General features: G+C 33.9%; 3 protein-coding genes across 4 annotated transcripts; all 3 read left to right on the top strand.

The window, feature by feature from the left end:
- Nucleotides 1-3829: 3829 nt before the first annotated feature.
- Nucleotides 3830-6109, top strand: LOC111811129 (multiprotein-bridging factor 1b-like). The gene is made up of 4 exons (XM_023697870.1): nt 3830-4110; nt 4826-4909; nt 5599-5681; nt 5772-6109. The coding sequence occupies exons 1-4, from the start codon at nt 3969-3971 to the stop codon at nt 5889-5891; spliced, it is 429 nt and encodes a 142-aa protein (XP_023553638.1). The 5' UTR covers nt 3830-3968; the 3' UTR covers nt 5892-6109.
- A 579-nt stretch (nt 6110-6688) lies between these two features.
- On the top strand, nt 6689-12491 carry LOC111811492 (sec1 family domain-containing protein MIP3). The gene is made up of 8 exons (XM_023698369.1): nt 6689-6869; nt 7422-7610; nt 7935-8078; nt 8347-8490; nt 8665-9174; nt 9783-11300; nt 11384-11452; nt 12177-12491. The coding sequence occupies exons 2-8, from the start codon at nt 7563-7565 to the stop codon at nt 12303-12305; spliced, it is 2562 nt and encodes an 853-aa protein (XP_023554137.1). The 5' UTR covers nt 6689-6869; nt 7422-7562; the 3' UTR covers nt 12306-12491.
- A 767-nt stretch (nt 12492-13258) lies between these two features.
- Nucleotides 13259-16454, top strand: LOC111811904 (probable serine/threonine-protein kinase PBL23). 2 transcript variants are annotated; one of them, XM_023698957.1, is made up of 6 exons: nt 13259-13549; nt 14115-14356; nt 14523-14658; nt 15256-15514; nt 15621-15753; nt 15916-16453. In XM_023698957.1, the coding sequence occupies exons 1-6, from the start codon at nt 13396-13398 to the stop codon at nt 16189-16191; spliced, it is 1200 nt and encodes a 399-aa protein (XP_023554725.1). In that variant the 5' UTR covers nt 13259-13395; the 3' UTR covers nt 16192-16453. The 2 variants fall into 2 exon arrangements, with proteins under 2 accessions (XP_023554725.1, XP_023554726.1); XM_023698958.1 differs by lacking the exon at nt 13259-13549 and adding an exon at nt 13608-13647 and having other exon boundaries at nt 15916-16454.
- The last annotated feature ends 4228 nt before the right edge of the window (nt 16455-20682 follow it).

The following is a 20682-nucleotide window of genomic DNA, read 5'->3' as shown; positions in this document are numbered from 1 at the left end:
TTTGTTTTAAAAAAAACTATATGGATTTCAAAAACATTTTGGAGTACAAATTCATTAGACTATAGGATGGAAAATGGGGCTTGGAATTGTGTGGCAGCGACCTAGAACTAAAATTGGGACTTGAACATAGTCACACTATTTTAGATCATTGCTACATATGTTTCAAATTCCATTTCCATTAAACATGGTAACAAATCTAGAAACACCAAATCTAGTGATAGTTTTGAAATATTTATAAATGGTTAAGGATTATATTGAGAGAATAAAAGAGTATTAGAAGAGTATTTTTTGTAAATTAATTTTCATATTTCAAAATTTTGCAATCAAATAATTCTCAACCCTTTTTAGTATTGGGCCAGTTTATGTACAGTTTGTTTCATTTCATGATACAACTGCTACCACTAATTTAGTTGTGGAAAAAAAATGCTTTTAAAATATTAGACAGGTAGATGTGATGAAATTTGAATCCACACTTTTTTTTTACTTCATCTCTTGACCCGCGATGGTTGCAATGAAATCATTCTTAAACTTCTGATTAGTTTTGATTGATTTATTTCTCGACAACGACACATTCTCTATTTCTCACCTCCATTCATCCCTCTCCCTCCCCCACCATTTTTTTTCTAAATTGAGAGCATCCCTCTGCCATAAAAAAAATAATTTTTTTTAATATATAGTGGTTATTGTGCCTGTACGAAAAACCAAGAACTCTTTACATTTATTGATAAATTGGGATACAAATGGCTAGAGGACAAAATGAAGCAGCAACTATGCTTGCCTAATTAGCAGAAAATTGTTGGTAACTGGATACGTGATGAAACGCTGAACTTTTAAAAATTTACGGTTCTTATTGGTGAAACTTTACAAGAATAGCATTGGATTGGCAAGAACGATAGACATTTAAATATACTCGCATGTATCATACTTTAGTACTATACCTATGTTGGCATTTTGTTTGACGTACGGACTTTAATATCTGTATGTGTCTGATGGAATGCGTAGTATAAGAGATCATGGACTAAAAAGGTGCTTTGCCCTAGGAGGAGCGGAGCACCTAAAGTAGTTCTCTTTATAAAGCATCTTAACAGGTCACATAGTGAATTCTATACTCATCCATAACAGGGAAAAGTTATTTGAATGATTGCCTTTTAGCGTAGACTAAATTGGGACGATCATTCGAATAAATTTCATGTTGGGTGGTCATTGCTGGGTTCTTTATATTATTTTATGTTATCCAACTGACAATATGTGGATATGTTTGTGATCTATGTTTTATGAGCATCCTTGCGGAAATTGACCACTTAAGTTGATTTTGTGCTCCTCCAGATAAGGGTGTGGGCCTTACACATCTTTCTGTGGATTGGATTGGATTATCTATTTTATGCTGCTAAGCTTGCCCTTACAATTGATACTTTATTATTATTTTAAATTTTGATGTAAAAAATACGTTATTAATTGAGTAACTGATTGTTCGGGCAAAATAGTTTTCGATTTTATTTGCAGATGTTGTTATTAAGAATAAGATAAGTCTGGAAATTGGAAACTATATCTTCTTTTTTTCTTCTTTTTGTCAATGGTTAGTGAGATGGGATAGGACAAGATTAGACACACACACACAGGGGTCCTGCGACTGATGTAACAGACGTGATACGTGAGCAGGTCTCCCACTGGTTTGTTAACACCTCCCCCAATGGGCTCTGTGATTTTGTCTGACGTTGAAAATTCAGTCCCCATATTGCTTATAGTACCCAACTTCCTGATATTTACTCAGCTCGAGTCATGGTCGTGTCTAGTGATGTCATGATCGAGCGAATTATTATTATTATGAAGATCCTGGAAATTTAATGATGATTAAATTTGAATAAATGGAGTTAACATATTCATTGTTATATTTATATTTTCTTTTTGTACTTGAATTGGTAAAAAGTTCATCTTCACTTCTCAGGATTGGAAATTTGACATCGCATTGACGTGGCTCTTTCTCCCCCAAAACGTATGAATTTCGGTTGAACTAAACTCAAATTGGCATAAGCTACTTGTTTCTTTACGTTATAATCGGTGTGTACATTTCATTATACTTATCCAATCTACTTCAACTTATAGTAAATCATCTCGTGACACGTGGTCCAATATCGGACATATATAATTGAAAAATGACATTCATTCATGAAACATTGCTTTTAATGGGTAGTTGGATCTTGGGAGAAACTTTTGCAACCTTATCCTGTGGAGCGTGGGATTCTATTAGGATTAGGTTCTTGGAATTGTTTGGGACCCGATATGGATTGGTAAAGAATTGGTTTAGATTTGGGACTTGGTAGGTGGTAGAATAAGAATAATGTATATTTTAGGAGGTGGTAGAATAGGAATACTGTATATTCTGGTAAAACGACATATTCGTCCATTGGCAAATTGGGATGGAGGACAGAATGAAGTGTCGGTATCAATTACTCCCAAAGGCCATTTTGTTTTGCCATATCTCTGAATTCTGAAATGACTTTCCCAAAGGCCGTCTTGTTTTGCAATATGTGAATTCTAAAATGACTTTCTTGCTCCCAAGTCCATACTGCCACACCTTCTTGCCTCTCGTAGCATTTGGATTGGCCCAAATAAAGTTGCTTTTGTGCGTCAATTTTGCTGTTAGTATTTATATGAATACTAACATGAAAACTATGGATCGGATTGGCCCAAATAAAGCAATTTAGATTTATGTTATTGTAATTAATTATCTGTTGCGAGATCCCACCTCGGTTAGAGAGGGGAACAAACCATTCTTTGCAACAGTGTAAAAACCTCTTTCTAGTGGACGCGTTTTTTTAAATCTTGAGGGGAAGTCTAGTAGAGAAAGCCCAAAGAGTATAATATTTGCTAGCGGTGGACTTGGATGGTTACAAATGATATCAGAACTAGACATCGTGCGTTATGCTAATTAAGAATGAAGCATTAAGGGTGTGGATTCTAAGATCCCATGTCGATTATGAATGAAGCATTAAGGATGTAGAAATCTCTCTCCATTGGATATGTGCCAGCGAGGACGCTAGCCTCTAAGGGGTAGATTCTAAGATCCTACATCGTCAAGAACGAAGCATTAAGAGTGTGAAAATCTCTCCCCACTAGATGTGTTTTAAAACCTCGAGGGGAAGCCTACAAGGGAAAACCTACGAGGGAAAACCCAAAAATGAGATATTAGTGGTGGGCTATCGTATAAAGACCAGATACCAAATAATGTAATCTTGATCACCACACAACGTGATCATATTCAGGTAAGAACCTAAAAAATGTAATATCTGGATGCGTTTTAAAACCTTGAAGGAAAACATTTAATATTGTAGAGGATGATACATTTAATGATCTTTTCCGATAAAATATTTAAAAGGCTAAATAAGAAATACCTTTTAACTTTTATAATAATTTTAAAGTTTCACTAATACAATATTAAACAATAACAACAATAATAAATAAATAATAGCTTTATGAATGGAAATAATTAGTTGCATTAATTCTCTTACTTTTAAAAAAATGATGGTTAATATATAAATGGAAAAATTTACCCGTTAGATTGATTTTTATATTATTCGATCGAGTAAGGTAGTATTGAAATAAAGTTTTAAATTTTTGATAAAATATTTAAAGTTTAAGAATATTATTGAAATAAGGTTTAAAATTATAAATAATGTTTATTCTTGTAATTGCTTTTTTTTTTTTCATTTTTTTTATCATTAAAAAATATTGTTTTTTGTTTTTTTGTTTTTTTGTTTTTTTGTTTTTTTGTTTTTTAATTAATAGTTTAGCATTTTGGATGAGGGTGACGATATCTGGAAGTCTATATTTTATTACCGCCAGCCGGGCGTGCGGGAATATCGAGTTTTCATCTCTATTTAGTTTTTCCACATATCTCCGAACCCTAAGTTCCCGCGGCAAATCGTTCTCGACAGCAGCTGTTGCAGGAGCACGTAGAGGAGAGGGAAATGGCTGGGATTGGACCGATTTCGCAGGATTGGGAACCGGTTGTCATCAGGAAGAAGGCACCCAATGCCGCCGCCAAAAAGGACGAGAAAGCCGTAAACGCCGCCCGTCGGGCCGGTGCTGAGATCGAAACCTCAAGGAAATGTTTGTTCCTATTTCCATCTCTCTCTTCTGTTGTCTTTCTCATATTAATACGCTATCAAGAACGTTAATCCTGCAACAGTTTTTTTTTTTTTTCTTTTATGTTTCTGGCATGGTTCTTGATCTTGAGTTTGAGATGTCATTATCGTGTTCTTTTTTACTGAAACGGTATTCGACTGTAGTTGACATATGGAAGCGTTGCCTTAACAGGATTATTGAAGTACGAGACCGTGGAATATAGTTATATGATATCTTAAGGAATCCAAATGATCATTTGTTTATCGTGTTCAGATGTTTGTTCGAATTCATAGATGATGAACTCGTACTGTGTTGCTTTGTTTGTTGAAATTTGATGCTGTCTTTCTTGTTTAAATAATGATTATATGTTTTTCATTTTTGGGCCATTTAGTTCTTTCTTTCTTTATCTATGTGGTGCTCATGAAATTAATTGACTAATTACTTCATTTCTTGAATGCTCTAAGTCCCGTCCTTCCTTCGTCTTCATGTGCCCAAACTTCTTATTGAAGGAAATATTATAAACATTGTAGTATGAATTCATTTCACATATGTTCCAGAAAGAATTGAAAAAAGAAAAGAAAATCAATTTGTTCATTTCAGATTAATTTCTTTATGGGATTTGTAATCGACATTAATCTGAAATGAGCAAATTCTTTGAATGTATCTTTGAATGTTTTCTGATTTCTCCCCTTTTCTGTAGCAAATGCCGGAACGAACAAAGCTGCTTCCAGCAGTACCAGTTTGAATACCAGGAAGTTGGATGATGAGACAGAAAACCTCACTCGTGAGTACTTCAGATCCCTACTTCATTGTGGAGATAAATTTAGGCAGTTTCTAAATGGCATATAATGAATCAACTTTGAAACTTGCGGTTTATTCTTTAACAATACTATTTCATGCTAGTGTTCATATTTTTTTGATCTCATTATTTTTATTGAGTTTATTATGTAAGTATGTTGGTGTATTCAAAAGAACATTTAATATGTGCATAGGAAGAACAGAGCATTATGTGAATTTCAAGTCGTTAAGAGCACTACTAGGATAATATGTAGGAGTATTATTAGGTTTGTAATGGCATTGGTTTGGAAGTTACTATACTGCTTTACTAGTATATGACTAAAGAGAAATTATTCTATAATTCAATAATAATCCAAAGTATATTGCAACACCGGTATTTATACTAGTGAGTCGAAGCCGAAACGGTTAGCGAACGAACTAACAATCAACTAATGTGAGTAGATATGAGAAGATCTAATCCATGTAGCCCTTTGAATACTATCTATTCTATGAGAAGAAGCAATTGTTTGTTATCTTCGTCGTAAGTTGGGATAATGTCGGTGACGAAGCTTCCCTCCATGGTTCTGTGATTCAATTAAGATATATATCTATCTATCTAATGAAATAAATGATAAGAGCTAAGTTTGACAATATTTGTATGTTTTTTATCCAACTTCTGGTGTATTTCAACCTCAGATGACCGGGTGCCAACTGAGCTGAAGAAGGCAATTATGCAAGCCCGTACTGAAAAGAAACTTACACAGTCGCAGCTTGCTCAAGTATGTATCTTTGTGTTTACATGCTTTTTACCCATATTATTCTTTTTTGACGGAGACATGACAAACTTTTGGTTGGTCTTTTACTACTAGTTGATCAATGAGAAGCCACAAATCATTCAGGAGTATGAATCTGGGAAGGCCATTCCAAATCAACAAATTATCACCAAGCTTGAGAGAGCTCTTGGAACCAAGCTTCGTGGGAAAAAGTAGGAGCCCTCCTTTGGTAATGGTAATGTAAGTGGTGAATTTGGGTATAAAAGAGCTTTGGCTTGGCTTCAGATAATAACTTATGATGATGCGTCCTTGCTCTTGGGTTGTGATCCGAGTATGTACTGTGAATTAGTTTAGCTTGTTTGTCTCTTGTATCTATCTACTTTGACTTTTCTATTCTAATGAACACTTATAATGAACACTTATATTTTCGAGTCTGTCGTTTTTGGATTAATCCTTATTATTTACATAATAATTGAATTTATTTTAAGTTTTAGTGTAGTTTAATTGATTAAGGTATATGCTTCTTTTACTCGAATAGATAAATTTTTAATAATTTTTTGATTTTTTGATTTTTCAAAGTCGCCCATTGAAAGGCAAGTCATTCACAAGTCAAATATGAATTTGTACTCTTTTATTATTGACATTTCATAAACATGGAGAATTAAAAATATGTTCGATTTTAGTTGAAAATTATGACTCTTACTACCCCAATATTATATATTCCAGTTTTATTCAATATTCTAATTATAATTAGTTTCTACTCTAAAATTAATACTAAAAACTCTTTTTTTTTTTTTTTTAAAAAAATAAAAATAAAAGTATTTGGAGTACTATGTATTTAGAGTGATGACCGAAATCAATCTAAAATAATTATTAATTAAGTAAAGTAATAATTATGATAAAAAAGAATAAGAAAAATGTCAAATATTCTTCTATTTTTCTTTAAAAAAAAAAAAACAGCGTGTAAATATTTATGTGAATAAATATATTTGAAGGTGGTTTAGATTTTCCCTTCAAATAAAATAGAAAGAGAGATACCACAGATAGCCCGAGTGCCCGAATACCCGAGTACCGTATAGAGAGGTACGGATCATCCTGGTCCCGATCCAGTTTCAACTTCGAAGCTCTAACTACAGAGGCTTTACCTGGGTTTTCTTCGAATCAATCTCTTTCCGATCGGAAGCTGAACCGCAGGTACTCGTCCGTCGTGGATTCTTTAAGTTCTTTTTTTTGGCGCGCAATTCGATTATATTGTAGGAAGACTTTGCTCGATTCCTTGTTATAGAATGTATGCAATGAAGACGGAACAAGAGTAATCGAAGATTTTGGATCCTGCTGGTTTCAAAACTTGTTTGATTGAATCTGCTGAATTTCATTTCTCTTTCTAAGGTTTCTAGGACTGAATTTTGCTCAATTCCTTTGGAGAATTCGAAATAATTGCTGAATGTTCTGTATTATTCTAAATTTTACCTTCTAAATGTTTGGAGAACCTCATCTGTGATGCCGGAGAATTGCATAAATAATTGGTTCCTTTTCAATAGCGTACTCAAATCTGGTTCTACTTTAAAATTTTCCTAATTCTCCAATCGATCGCGCTCTTCCTTGTTTTTTTGCTGAAATTTCTTGTGATTTTGTGTTGAATTAGGGAAAAAATCGGAGAAGTCGATCAGAAATATAATTTCTTGTGATTTTTAAAGTCGAGCTAAAAATTTGAGCTCATTTTTTTTGGCTGATTTTGATGTGCAGGATTTTATCCGACTGAGAATCAACCGAGTGGGCAGCTTATCGACTTCTGTTCTGTCGGCATGGCTGTAAGCTAAATATCTGTTTGGCCGAATATCGTTCCTGTGGTTTTGCATCCTCTGCTGAAGACTTGTAGCCTGACGCATGGCTTTGCTTGATGTCACAAGGTCATGTCTTGATTCCATTAGCCAGGTAAAGTTTAATTGAATAAATACTTTTTTTTCCTTTTTTAAAGTTCTAACTTCTGCAAACCCTTCATGTCTAGTAATTTTTCAGTCGTTGATGCTGTTTCAGCTCCCCATATTTCTGGCCGAGTGTCATTATATCATCCCCCTTCTTGCTCAGTCCATACAACTGAATTAAATGATACTTTTTGATACCAGCATTTAAGGATTGTTTGCCAGGCTGTGAAAGTTACAAAAAGGAGTTTTTTGTTTGTTGATTAACCATGGTTGATCGAGTTCTATGTGTCCTCTTTCTACCAGTTTATATAACTTTGTCCCACTGTTTTGACAGATATCAGATCACCTTGAGGGTTCCATACTGTATCTTGATGCTGGGTGTGTGGAGAGTTTCCAAATTCTTGGGGGATTCCCGTTATTACTTGACCATGGTGTCCAAGTTGTCTGCAGCTTGGAAAATATGACTTCTCTTGATGCTGTAAGATAGTTGTTCTTGAGGTTTTACAAAAGGTTAAATATTGCTCATCTTGTTTTATTGATAGTTATTATTCTTATTATTATATCATCCTGAAATCAAAAGGTAGGCATACAACTTACAAGATTAATAATTTAACAAATAGGAACTTAGTGGTTGATGCAAATAGACTATTCATGGTTCAATTGATTGCATTTATTTGATTGTGTAAAATATTCTGATATCCCAATGTAGTTTTATCATAAATCTTGATCTTGAGAACCTTTTTAAGGTGATTGGTTGGAACCTGGCTTCAGCAAAGAAACTTGTGGTGTTTACATCCCGGCTTCTGAGTGATGCACATCGTTATATATTACGCTGCCTGACTGCACATCAAGGTGTTCGTCATTGTACCATATTTACATCTATCTCAGAGGTGCTTCTTTTAAACTGCTTATTGTGATTCATTTCCCTTACGCCAAACTTGTATTTGCTTTGAATGTGAGGTAGAACTAGGGTGCTATAACTGTGAAGACTTTGAACACACAATCGGATCCAAATGAGTAATTTTGATTTATAGCTGTTGTTCAATCAATGAAATACTTTGCAGGTTGCACACTCGGCATACCCCGATTCACCTCTGGGACCAGATGCATTCCATGAGTATGAATCTTTACTTGTTCAGGACTATGAGGAACTTGTTAAGAAAGGTGAAAAAAAAGTTGTGGTGTCGGAGGACAGGAACTCGGAAAAATATATATCCTCGGAGGATGAAGGATGGTCGCGACTCACTTCAAGTGAAGAGGACATCACTCACGTAGAAGCTAGTTCAAGTGGAAGAAATTCATACGAAGGCATTCTGACGAGTCACCGAGAAGATGTAGGGCAAAAGCTCGTTGTTTCTGTGCATCACTTCCCAATGATTTTGTGTCCGTTTTCACCCAGAGTTTTTGTCTTGCCTTCAGAGGGATTAGTTGCTGAAGCATGCTTATCAGCAGAAAGTGTGGATTCCCTTAGTCCTGGTTTGCCACCCTTATATACTGGGATGCCTCCTGATGCCGATGATATTCCTCCTGGGGCAACTCTTACTGCACATTTTCTTTACCATTTTGCTGCCAAGGTAATAACTCTGTTCATGGTTGAGTGAAAAATGTTCCCTATTCTTGTTCATCTTTATGGCTTTTATGTCCTGAGCTTCTATGAAAGTATGTTTTATCCCTCTTTCGCAAACAACGTTAAAAAGGCCCTCCTTGCTTACATCCAACTGAATTTTGTGTTTATCATTTGTGCCTAAACTTTTGAAGTTTAGAACTAGACTTGAACTGGAATTTTGTCAGCACCAATGGTATTTTCCATCTGATATCTATTTCATTTCGAATATGTAGTGTATTGGTTCCTTCCCGACATAGTTGTCTTCGGTCCTTGAATGAATAGATTAAAACCATTGATTCATATTCGAAGATTCAACGAGTTCTTTGGCCCTTTTACCAGATTGAGGGATTTTTTTTTTTAATCATGGATTTCCAGCTTGATATTTCTCTTCATTGCTATAAGAGAATTTCTGTGATTGCAAAGTGGAGGAAGTAAAATTTGACTAATCTATAATAGAAATTCAACAAATTTACCAGATGACAAGTAATTTTTGGTTAATTATTACATGGACGTGGAGGATCAGTTTATGTTTTTCCTTATAATAGTGGCCATGATTCTTCTTTCTGAATAATGTAGATGGACTTGAAGATGGAAATATTTTCCATTGGTGATATGTCAAAAACCGTTGGAAAGCTTTTGACGGATATGTCTAGTCTTTATGATGTAGGCCGACGCAAGAAATCCGCTGGTCTCCTATTAGTCGATCGCACTCTTGATCTTCTTACTCCCTGTTGTCATGGAGACTCACTTGTAGACAGCATGTTTTTGTCATTGCCACGCAGAAAAAGAATGGCACCTGTGACCCATGCCAAAGGTCCAGAAGCGTCCCTCAAACACGAACCACGTATCTGTAGACGAGCACCTCTTGATGTTCGGATACCATTTGCAGAAATTCTTACTGAAGATGGAGGTAAAGCTGATAAATTTCGGCTTGGAGCAAGGATTGAAGCTTTTCTGTCCGGTTGGAATTCTGGAACCCAAAATTTTGATAAGAGTGGTGAAAGCAACAGAGATCAAAATCTGCAATCACCAATTTATGACCCTGAACTACTTAGTGGTTGTTTCGTCTCTTCCGAGAATTTTCGAGGAACTCCGTTCCTGGAAGCGATACTAGATAGGAAAATAAAAGATGCAACTGTGCTGATTAAGAAGTGGCTACAAGAAACTATGCGCAAGGAAAGCGTTGTTGTGAATGGGAAAATTCGTGCTGGATTTCCTACCAAATTGGAGTTGGAATCTATGATCAAGGCATTGGCTAAAAGCCAGAGTTGTTTGTTGAGAAATAAAGGTGTTCTTCAGCTAGCAGCTGCCGCAACAGTTGCGATCGAGGAATCAAACAGAACACGGTGGGATGCCTTTCGAAGTGCCGAAAAAGTATTGCGAGCAAGTGCTGAAGATACTATCCAGGGTCTGGCTGCACAAATTGTTGATCTTATAAACAAAAGTGTTTTGGTGGGTAAATCTGAATCTTCAAAGGGCGTTCTTTCATTTCAAGACGCTTTGCTTCTTACAATTATTGGTTATATACTGGCTGGAGAGAATTTCCCAACATCTGGGTCCGATGGTCCTTTCTCTTGGCAAGAGGAGCATTTCATGAAAGAAGCTATTACTGATGCAATTTTGGAAAATCCAGTGGGTGGAGAATTGAAGTTTCTCCATGGTTTAACAGAAGAGCTTCAGACGAACCGAGATAGGATCAAATCGAAGGGAACAAAAGAGACGTCATTGAGCGAAATAAAAGACGACGACTTCGATGATCAGTGGGAGAGCTGGGGTGATGAAGATGCTGATAATAACACTACTAATGAGGAAGTATATGATGATATGCAGCTGAAGTTAGAGTTGCGCGATCGGGTGGATAGTCTTTTCAAGACGCTTCACAAGTTGTCCGGTACGAAGACGAGAAATTTACTGTTGAAGGAGACGTTAAATTCGGAAAATATCTTAAATGGTGATCAGTTTGCAAATAAAGGAGTACTTTATAAGCTTCTGGCTAGGATCTTAAATAAGCATGATTTGCCTAATTTGGAATACCATTCCTCCACGATGGGGAGACTTTTCAAAAGTGGGTTCGGAAGATTTGGTCTTGGACAAGTGAGTTTTGGTTCGCGGAATCATTAAAACTAAAGCTTTCTTATACAAATGAGCTGAATGTTTAAGTTTATTTGTTTTTTCAGGCAAAACCCAGCCTTGCTGATCAAAACGTCATTCTGGTTTTTGTTCTTGGGGGCATCAATGGTCTTGAGGTACCATCTCTTTCCCTCACTCGTACACTCTCTCTTCTCCTCACCTATGAGAAATTATTCATTGTGACATCCCACGTCGGTTGGAGAAGAGAACGAACTTTCTAAGGGTGTAGAAACCTTTCCCTAGCAGACGCATTTTAAAAACCTTGAGGAGAAGCCCGAAAGAAAAAGCCCAAAGAGAACAATGTGTGCTAGCGGTGAGCTTGAGTTGTTACAAAGAGGGGCTGAAATAATATAACAGGCAGTCTCATATTGTAGATGCATAAAAGAGAGAGATTGTAGGTTAAATTACAAATTTCGTTCCCGAACTTTAGATTTGTGTTAGTTTAGTACTTAACTTTCAATTTTTTATTTAATTGGTCTCTGGAACTTCTTAGTCAAACATCTATTAGACACCAAATTTAAAATTTACGAATATATTACAAAATTAAAAGTTTGAGGATCTATTAGACACTTTATAAGAAGGTTCTTAAGTACTTTTTACGATTCAACGACCAAATTGACACAAATCATAGAAACTTGAAAATTTGAGAGACTACCTTCGACAAGGAAGCGTAGCCACCTTGAATAATTTCCTCCCTTATGTGCACTTCTCTCGAACACACGACACGCCGTCTCCCTTAGTCTCACTAACACACGCATCAACTACCCATCATCTGTTTATTGAAAAGTCGGATAAAATTATAATATCGGATTGGATGATGATGTTTATACTCTTTATCAGGTTCGTGAAGCTCAGGAGGCATTGTCTGACAGCGGAAGGCCAGATATAGAACTCATTGTTGGTGGAACAACCTTCCTTACTCCCGATGATATGTTTGATTTATTGCTTGGAGAGTCGGCCTACGTTTGATCCCTTTGAATTTTGAGGCTTTGAACCTTCCCTTCCCATTTTTGTCAAATTTCTCATAGCTTAGGGTCCTTTTCTTGCACTTACATTCTCTTTCAGGTTTTCGTATCTCTAAGACTATTTACGAACTTCGAATTACTTACACATAAGAACTAACGGATTAGAATTTATTTTCGTCCCTATTAGATATTTTTAAGTTTTATTTATTTATTTTTGTTAGTCAGGTCTCTTAGGACGTTTCGCTTATTTAAGTATATTTTGATATCTGTTGAATGAAAATTTTCTCTCTAGGTAAAAAGGGGTTCCCTTTGGAGTACCAAGATATTAGACGAAAGACGAGATTTAGCAAGATGTTAGATAGTTATTATGGATTATTTGTATTAATTTAGTTGTTAATTATAGGTTAATTAGTAGTTAAATTTGATTTTTATTTCTAATATTATTGTAATGATATAAATAAACTATTTGAAATATTCTTTCGAATATTCTTTCAACTTTAGGAATAGAATTTTCATATTATGATTAAAATAAAGATATATAAACATTGTAACCCTTAACTAACTATAGTTAATAGTTAATGCATCTTCAAATTCTATGCTCTTAGTTGTTATAGTCACAAAAAAATTAAAGTTATAATATAAACTTTCACCAATAAATTAACTTAGATTATATATTATTGATTATTAATTATTTTTATTTGATTTCATTTAAACTAAGTTTAAAAATTAACTTAAATAAAATAAAATTATTCATTGATCCAAGCTTTTTTCTAGCATTATTTTAAGTTATGCATGAATTTAATTGGCCAAATTATATAAGTTCAGAAAAAAAGAAAAAAGAAAAAAAAAAAAGGTAGGGCTTAGCGGTAATATCAGAGAAAAACAGGGACCTCATTGCAAAAACCTCTGAAAAATTACTATTCTCCGCGCCATAAAACAAAAGAACACAAAACGGCACGGAACGAGAGTGGGTGAGAAGAGTCTCTCTAAAATACGAAAACCTCCAAAACTGAATCATTGCTTCACCGCCATTCCTCCAAATTCTTAAATCTCGCTTGCTCGAGGGGCCGGGGTTCGGTGTTTGGATCTGAGAAATGGAAGTTGAAGACGATCACGGAAGAAAAGAGCTACTCGTTCTTGTGGTAATCGTTGTACTTGCTTCCCTCTCTCTCGTTTCGTTGCTCGTCGCTTTCAGCTATTACTGCTATATCAGCAACAAGGTCTCCAAGCGCCTCAAGATCCGCAAAAGTACGCCTCATTTCCTATCATTTCCTGCTCCTATGGCCTTTTTCTTTTATGTTTCTGAAATGTCTTCTTCCATATGAACAAAACTTGTCGGCACAACAGTAATGACTATTGACTAAGGAGGATATTGTGTGATGTTGTGTAGTTAGTGAATTAATTCTATACTTCCTTTAACGCTGTTCATTAATTGCTAGGATTGTTATGATCTAGCTATTGTAGTGTAAGGAAATTCAAGCTTCTGAAGTATATAATTTAGTCTTATTATGTGAAAATGCTTGGAGATTGAAGTTTTATAGTTTTCCTTTCCCATGTAATAAATTGATTGGGCTGGATCAAGAAATCGTGATACTGTCCCATATTCTTTGAACTTTATTCCTTATCAAAACAAGAAAATAATGCAAGCCATTGAAATCACTAGTACTTTGTCGCCTACTATAGGCTTCTATGCTTCAAATGATTTGATTCCTAGTTTAACTTGGCATAAGCTTTTAAACTTTTGGTTTTTCTGCATATATCAGAAAATTGATGAGGCATTAGTTGATATGTGCTGGTAATTCAATTCTTGAAGGGGTTGATCTTGAAGACGAAGGTAGTTTTGAAAATGTTGAAAAAAATTCCACTGAGAAAGGTCTCCAAGTGTTCACCTTCAAGCAGCTATACTCAGCGACCGGTGGTTTCAGCAAGTCAAATGTGGTTGGGCATGGTAGCTTTGGGTGTGTATATCGGGGAGTCCTTAACGATGGGCGAAAGGTTGCAATTAAGCTTATGGATCAAGCCGGGAAGCAGGGAGAGGAGGAATTTAAAGTGGAGGTAATTCCATAGACTCATTTTGTATGCTTCTGGCTCTTTTTGTTTTGTAGAAATGGGCTTAGTTTTCACTCAAAAGGACTGTTGTGACGTGCTTTTAGTACACTAAACAAGACGTGTAGGCCTTTTTAGAAGTTGATTATTGAATAGTTGATAACATTGTCAATAGGTGGACTTGTTAAGTCGGCTTCATTCGCCATATTTGTTGGCATTGCTTGGGTATTGCTCAGATAACAATCATAAAGTGCTGGTTTACGAGTTCATGGTGAATGGCGGTCTGCAAGAACATTTATACCCTGTTAGGAGTAAGTAGTAGAAGATTTATTTGGAAAATTGATTCTTTTAACAACATTAGCTCAATTGGCACGGTTGGCAAGGGCTTGGGGTCTCTTGGTCATATTGGCTTAGAGAGGTCCTAAGTTTGAACCTTCGGGTGAGCTTAATACCAAAAGCCTTATATGTGAGATCCCACATTGGTTGGGGAGGAGAACGAAACACCCTTTATATGGGTGTGTGTGTGGAGAACGAAACACCCTTTATATGGGTGTGTGTGTGGAAACCTCTCCCTAGCAGACGAGTTTTAAAAACCTTGAGCGAAAGCTCAAAGAGGACAATATCTGCTAGCGGTGGGCTTGGACTGTTACATTATGTCTTTTGGATCTAGACCTTGAGGTAGGCGCCGGTGCCTCAGGTATAGGGGAGCAAAGCTCGACTCCTGGTTATCCAAAAGACAACATAAGCTCAATTTAATTGGACCTATCCGTTAGTTGTCCTTCCCACACACCTTCAAAGGGAAAGATGCTTCCCTTTCTAGAGTTGAGCACATAGACCTTGGAGTTTCGTTGCTAATGTAGCACATGAATTTTCTTTTTGTATTTTAATTCATGAAATTTCAAGTTCAGGATCAAATTCCGTCAGCTTTAAGTTGGACTGGGAAACACGGCTGCGAGTTTCTCTGGAAGCTGCCAAAGGTTTGGAGTATTTACATGAACATGTAAGCCCCCCTGTAATTCATAGGGATTTCAAGAGCAGCAATGTCCTGCTGGACAAAAATCTTCATGCTAAGGTTTCTGATTTTGGATTGGCAAAGATCGGCTCAGACAAAGCCGGTGGTCACGTCTCCACTCGAGTATTGGGGACACAAGGATATGTTGGCCCAGAGTGAGAACTTTTCACGAAAACGTTTGATTCTTTTACCAGCACAAGTGAAATGCCTTTTTATAGGTTGTTTTGCATTTCATCGTTTCAAGGTCACTTTTTCTTGCAGGTATGCTCTAACAGGGCATTTAACAACTAAGTCAGATGTCTATAGTTATGGGGTTGTCCTCTTGGAGCTGCTCACAGGCAGAGTGCCAGTTGATATAAAGAGAGCTCCTGGGGAAGCTTCCCTTGTTTCTTGGGTGAGCTTCTTAACCATTTCAATTTGCTTATGACGAAAGAAGAAGTAGATATATATATGATCGAAGTTCTCAAACCAGCCTCGACGACTCGGAATCTTGGCTTCTAATGTCTTAAATTTCAATAACTATTTCTCGTTATATTCGGACGGTGTCGCCCGACAGGCTCTGCCGAGGCTGACTGATAGGGAGGGAGTGATGCATATAATGGACCCTGCATTGGAGGGTCAGTACTCCATGAAGGACGTTGTTCAAGTGGCAGCAATCGCAGCAATGTGTGTTCAACCGGAGGCAGATTACAGGCCGCTGATGGTCGATGTTGTCCAGTCACTGGTTCCACTGGTGAAAAGTTACCGGACAACTTCAAAGATCGGTAGCAGTTCGAGTTCCAGCGCTTCCAAGTCACCTACAGCGCACGAGAAGGCTAGTTTGAGAGATTGATAAAAGAACAGGTCGTCTCTCGATGATTGCCTCTTGTTATCTACCATAGATTTTAGACCAGTTTGAGCTGTTGTAAGAAGTTGTTGTTCATATGCCAACTGTTTATTATCTTGTTGGTGTCTCTTGTGGAAGAATCCGAATTCATAGGATGTGCAATTGATTCCCCAGTAGTTCGTTTTGAAAATGGGGAAGGGCTGTAATTAACGTTATATAAGACCACCAAAATAAACCTAAATACTAATAATATGATATTTTTCTATCTTTTTTAATATGTGCACAAACCTATTTATTAATTTTTTTTAAATGTTTTTTTCGTAAGAAACTTCAAAATATATTTACAAATCGAATCTCTAACTTTATATTTATTGAATATTTATCGAACTATAGCGTTCAAGATTCACATTAGGATTTGGAATATGCATGGATTTGGCAGCTTTTTACTAGAATTCCGTACCATCTCCGTAGAACAACAATACACAGTCTTTTTAAAATGTTTTATTCTCGCACATATGCTTCCTATTGTCGATTATCACCAGAAGTTAAATTCAATTAACTTTAAATTTTGATAATAGAGTCACCGAAAAGAAAAACATACTCGAAAAAGTATACCTTGTTGATATCGATTTGACCCGTCAAACTATTGACGTCCCAAACAACGACCCTACGTTTCCCTCCGAAGAGGGGTTTTCTTAGGAAGATATTGGTCAAAAGTAAATGCCGAGGAGACGGCAGCCCTTGGCTGCCAGTGCCCTAAGCATAAGCAGCTTGCAAACTTGCATGAATCAAGTGCATTGCATCCGCATCACACCGATGCACAGCCGGAGATCGTGCGAGGATGTAGAAGCAACCACCGCCCCCTAACTGCTTCAGCTTTGACTCTGACGTTGCAATGCAAAACTTTCAAATTCAGATCCATTACGTAAACCTCTTTTCATTATTATCATTATTTTTATTGTGGACTAAATATATATTTAATTATTTGAAATGTTTAAAATTTTAGTTTTGCTTTACATTTTCTAAAAATTTAAAGAAAATCTTTAATAATATTGATTTTTCTAAACCTATTTGAGGTTCTCCATTAAACATTCAATCTCGTTGAAGTAGCCGTCTTGATCAATCATTCGACCGCAGACTATTTTTTTAAAAAAAAAATTTAATTCAAATTGATGTAAGACTAACTGCCACTAATAAATGAACTCTGTCTATTAGTGCTTTTGCTTTTGCTCATTTCATCAACATCAGGCTAGTATAATTTATTTTGAAAATAAACCAATGACAATTTCAAAAATGGTGATTTGATAGCCATTTTGTCCTCTTTTTGTTTAATTATCGATTTTGTGGAAAATTCTTTTCAAATCAATTAATTGCGTCAATTTTACATTAAAAATATCACAAAGACAAAAATAAATAAAAATTAAATTTAAGATAATAACAATTTCATCTTAAACTACTATTTAAGTTGTTTAAAATAATAATGTGCGACGTCTTAAATCAAACTATTCAAACCATTAATATTAGATTACAATAACTTTCCATCACTCAAATATAAAATTAAATAAATATTATATAAATATAGGTACATATATTAAAATATTGAATGATGAATATAAATTACACAAATAGGCGTATGTAAATATTTATAAAATATTTGACTAATATGTATAATATTTAAACAAAATATTCAATAAAGATAAGAAAAACCCACATTTAATTCCAACATTTTTTTTTGAAAAAAAAAAGTAAAAAAAATCGTGTATTAACCATTTTAAACCAATTTTTATTTAATTGGTTTAATTATTAATATTTGGATTCGATTTTTAAAAAATAAAAATAAAAATAAGAAGGAAAAAAGTATATAAATATTATTATTGTTAACCGGGTCTTTCGCCTTCGTATCTTCCATTTAGTTGAATCCAAATTGGAACCTTTCCTCCTCTTTTTATGCTCTTTTCCAATCCACGATTCCAGCCTGCATCCTACGACCAATTTGAAGAACGAAATAAATAAAAATAAATAAAAATAAAAAATAAATTATCCACTTGCTTCAAAATTGGGAGAAACTGCCACGTTTCACCCCATCTCCCATTCTAATTTTCAATTATTTTATTTTATATTTCTGATCTTAAATTATAAAATTAGTTGAGATATAATATTTAGACAATTTATTAGTTATGAAATATATCTTAGATATTATATTTTAATATTCTTTTTTTTATAATTTCATTGGTATAATATTTTATTTTATTTTCAATATTTAATTAATTTATATTAGTTGGTAGTTTGTATTCTATTTAAACGTTATGAATATGAATGAGAATACACACCTTTCATTCCAATTCTATTTCTATTTCTCATTCTTAACAATTAGCCCTCAAAACTTATTTAAAAAAAAAAAAAAAAAACTTTATAGTAATTTATATCAAACAAATCTATTAATTTTCTAAAATTATGATCATATTAAACAATATTTATTTATTTATTTATTTATGAGACATTTTTAAAATCAATTAGCTTTCTATTTTGATTTAAAGATATGGGCTTGGTCAAACTGGATGAGAAAAAACTAATTAAATTATATGGTCAACTTTCTAGTTTCCATCAACAAAATGGAAGACTTGTTATTTTAGATAATTCCTAGAAGAATTACACATTACAACTCACTCTACAATGGATATATTTGAATAAAGTTAGCACAAATTTAAGACTTTTTCGCCCACTTTTATCCAATTTTTATGAAGCATAATAATTGTCAATGCTATTATTTATTAATGAATAAAGTCTTTGCCTCCCCCAATCAATGAAGGGAATTATCTAATTATTTAATATTTAAATACTATGTTTGTAATATCCCGTCCAAAATCCATAATTCAGATTGGCTCTAACATTTTTCCGCAACACAATTAAGTTACTTACATACTATCTCTGAATCCTTCCAATATATTTGGTCCCCACACACATACATGTCAAAAAAAATTCTTATATCGTAGTAGAATTGATCTAAGGAAAGCATGTTTAACCATAAAGTTCCTATAACTTGATCCAAATTTTTGTCCAATTAAAGAGAGGCAAAGCAAAATAAAAAAAAAAGTGTTTTTTTTAGGATACAAAATTAAGAAAGTCTTACTTTAATTATTATAAAGAGACAAAACAAAATTAAGTGACAATTTAGATAATCATTTAAAGGTGTAGGTGAAATTATATATATAATATATATATATATATATCACGTTGGTTAAATATATTAAAATACTGCCATCTGGATATGGGGGATTTTTCTAATTAAAAATACCGAAAAAAATGGCTAAATTGTATTACTATATTATTTTTCACATTTTTATTCTTTATATTTTTTTCTGTTAATTTGGAGCTTTGCGATTTGTCGAAGACAACAAGCATCTCATTTCTTTCCGACTTCCTTCCATTAAATAAATAAATAAGTCTATTCTGTTCTTTAAAAAATCCTAATATATTTTTAAAAATATATATTAAAGAGATTTAAATTTCAAAACATTATATTTTTAGACCATATAAAATTATTAATAATCTTACATTAATTACGTCCAATAAATCTAACAATTTAAATGCAAATTTGACTGTTCCTCAAAAAAAAAAAATTATTTTATTAAAATTTAGAGTGTGAAAAAAAAAATCGAAATAATTAAACGAGTTCAAAATTAATTTTAAAAATCACGTTAATTTAAAATATTTGATAAAAAATAATGTAAATAAATTGATTTGTCTATAATCAGTCCAACAAATGAAATTAATAATTAAAATATTTTTAGAGAACCAAACATAGGATGCTTTGATTAAAAACAAAATTCTCTTAAAAAATATTTAAATTACAAGATAAACCAAATAACCCAATTTAAAAAAGAACTCAATAGTTATCCTCTAACTAATTCACAATAATTAGTGAAATTAGGTACGATTGATTATCTTATTCATTACACAAAATTAATAAATTAATAAAAATTTAGTTACAGGTTAAATTATAAATTTAATTTAATCCTAACAGTAAACTTACTCGTATGTGATTAATAAAATTCTAAAAAATATTTTAAATTATCTATAAATTTTTAATTTTATATCTAATAAATTTTCTACGGGTTTAAATTATAAAAGCTTACGACAAAAATAAGAATAATAATCCAAATTGACCTAATGTTTGAGATAAGGGCTGTTCATTTGTCCCTATATATTTCGTAAATGCCCCTTTCTTTGATACTTAATTTGTTGTTTTGCATGAAACAAGTCAGCACAAGTAACTAACCCCATTAAACCCACTCTTTCTCTCTCCACGCAATTTTCTGAGGCTAATCATTCTCTAATCCTAAATAAATTTATTATTATTTTTCTTAATTTGTACACGTGGATCCTTGTGATAGGTTTTTGAGAGAATGTGAATAGAATATTGGTAAATGCGAAAAAAAAAATTAAATTATATATAAAAAAAAAGGAAAATAGCCTGTTTTATAATTACACCGAAAT

Source organism: Cucurbita pepo, chromosome LG15, assembly GCF_002806865.2.
Source record: "Cucurbita pepo subsp. pepo cultivar mu-cu-16 chromosome LG15, ASM280686v2, whole genome shotgun sequence".
NCBI lineage: Eukaryota > Viridiplantae > Streptophyta > Magnoliopsida > Cucurbitales > Cucurbitaceae > Cucurbita > Cucurbita pepo.
This window is presented reverse-complemented; position numbering and strand designations above follow the sequence as displayed.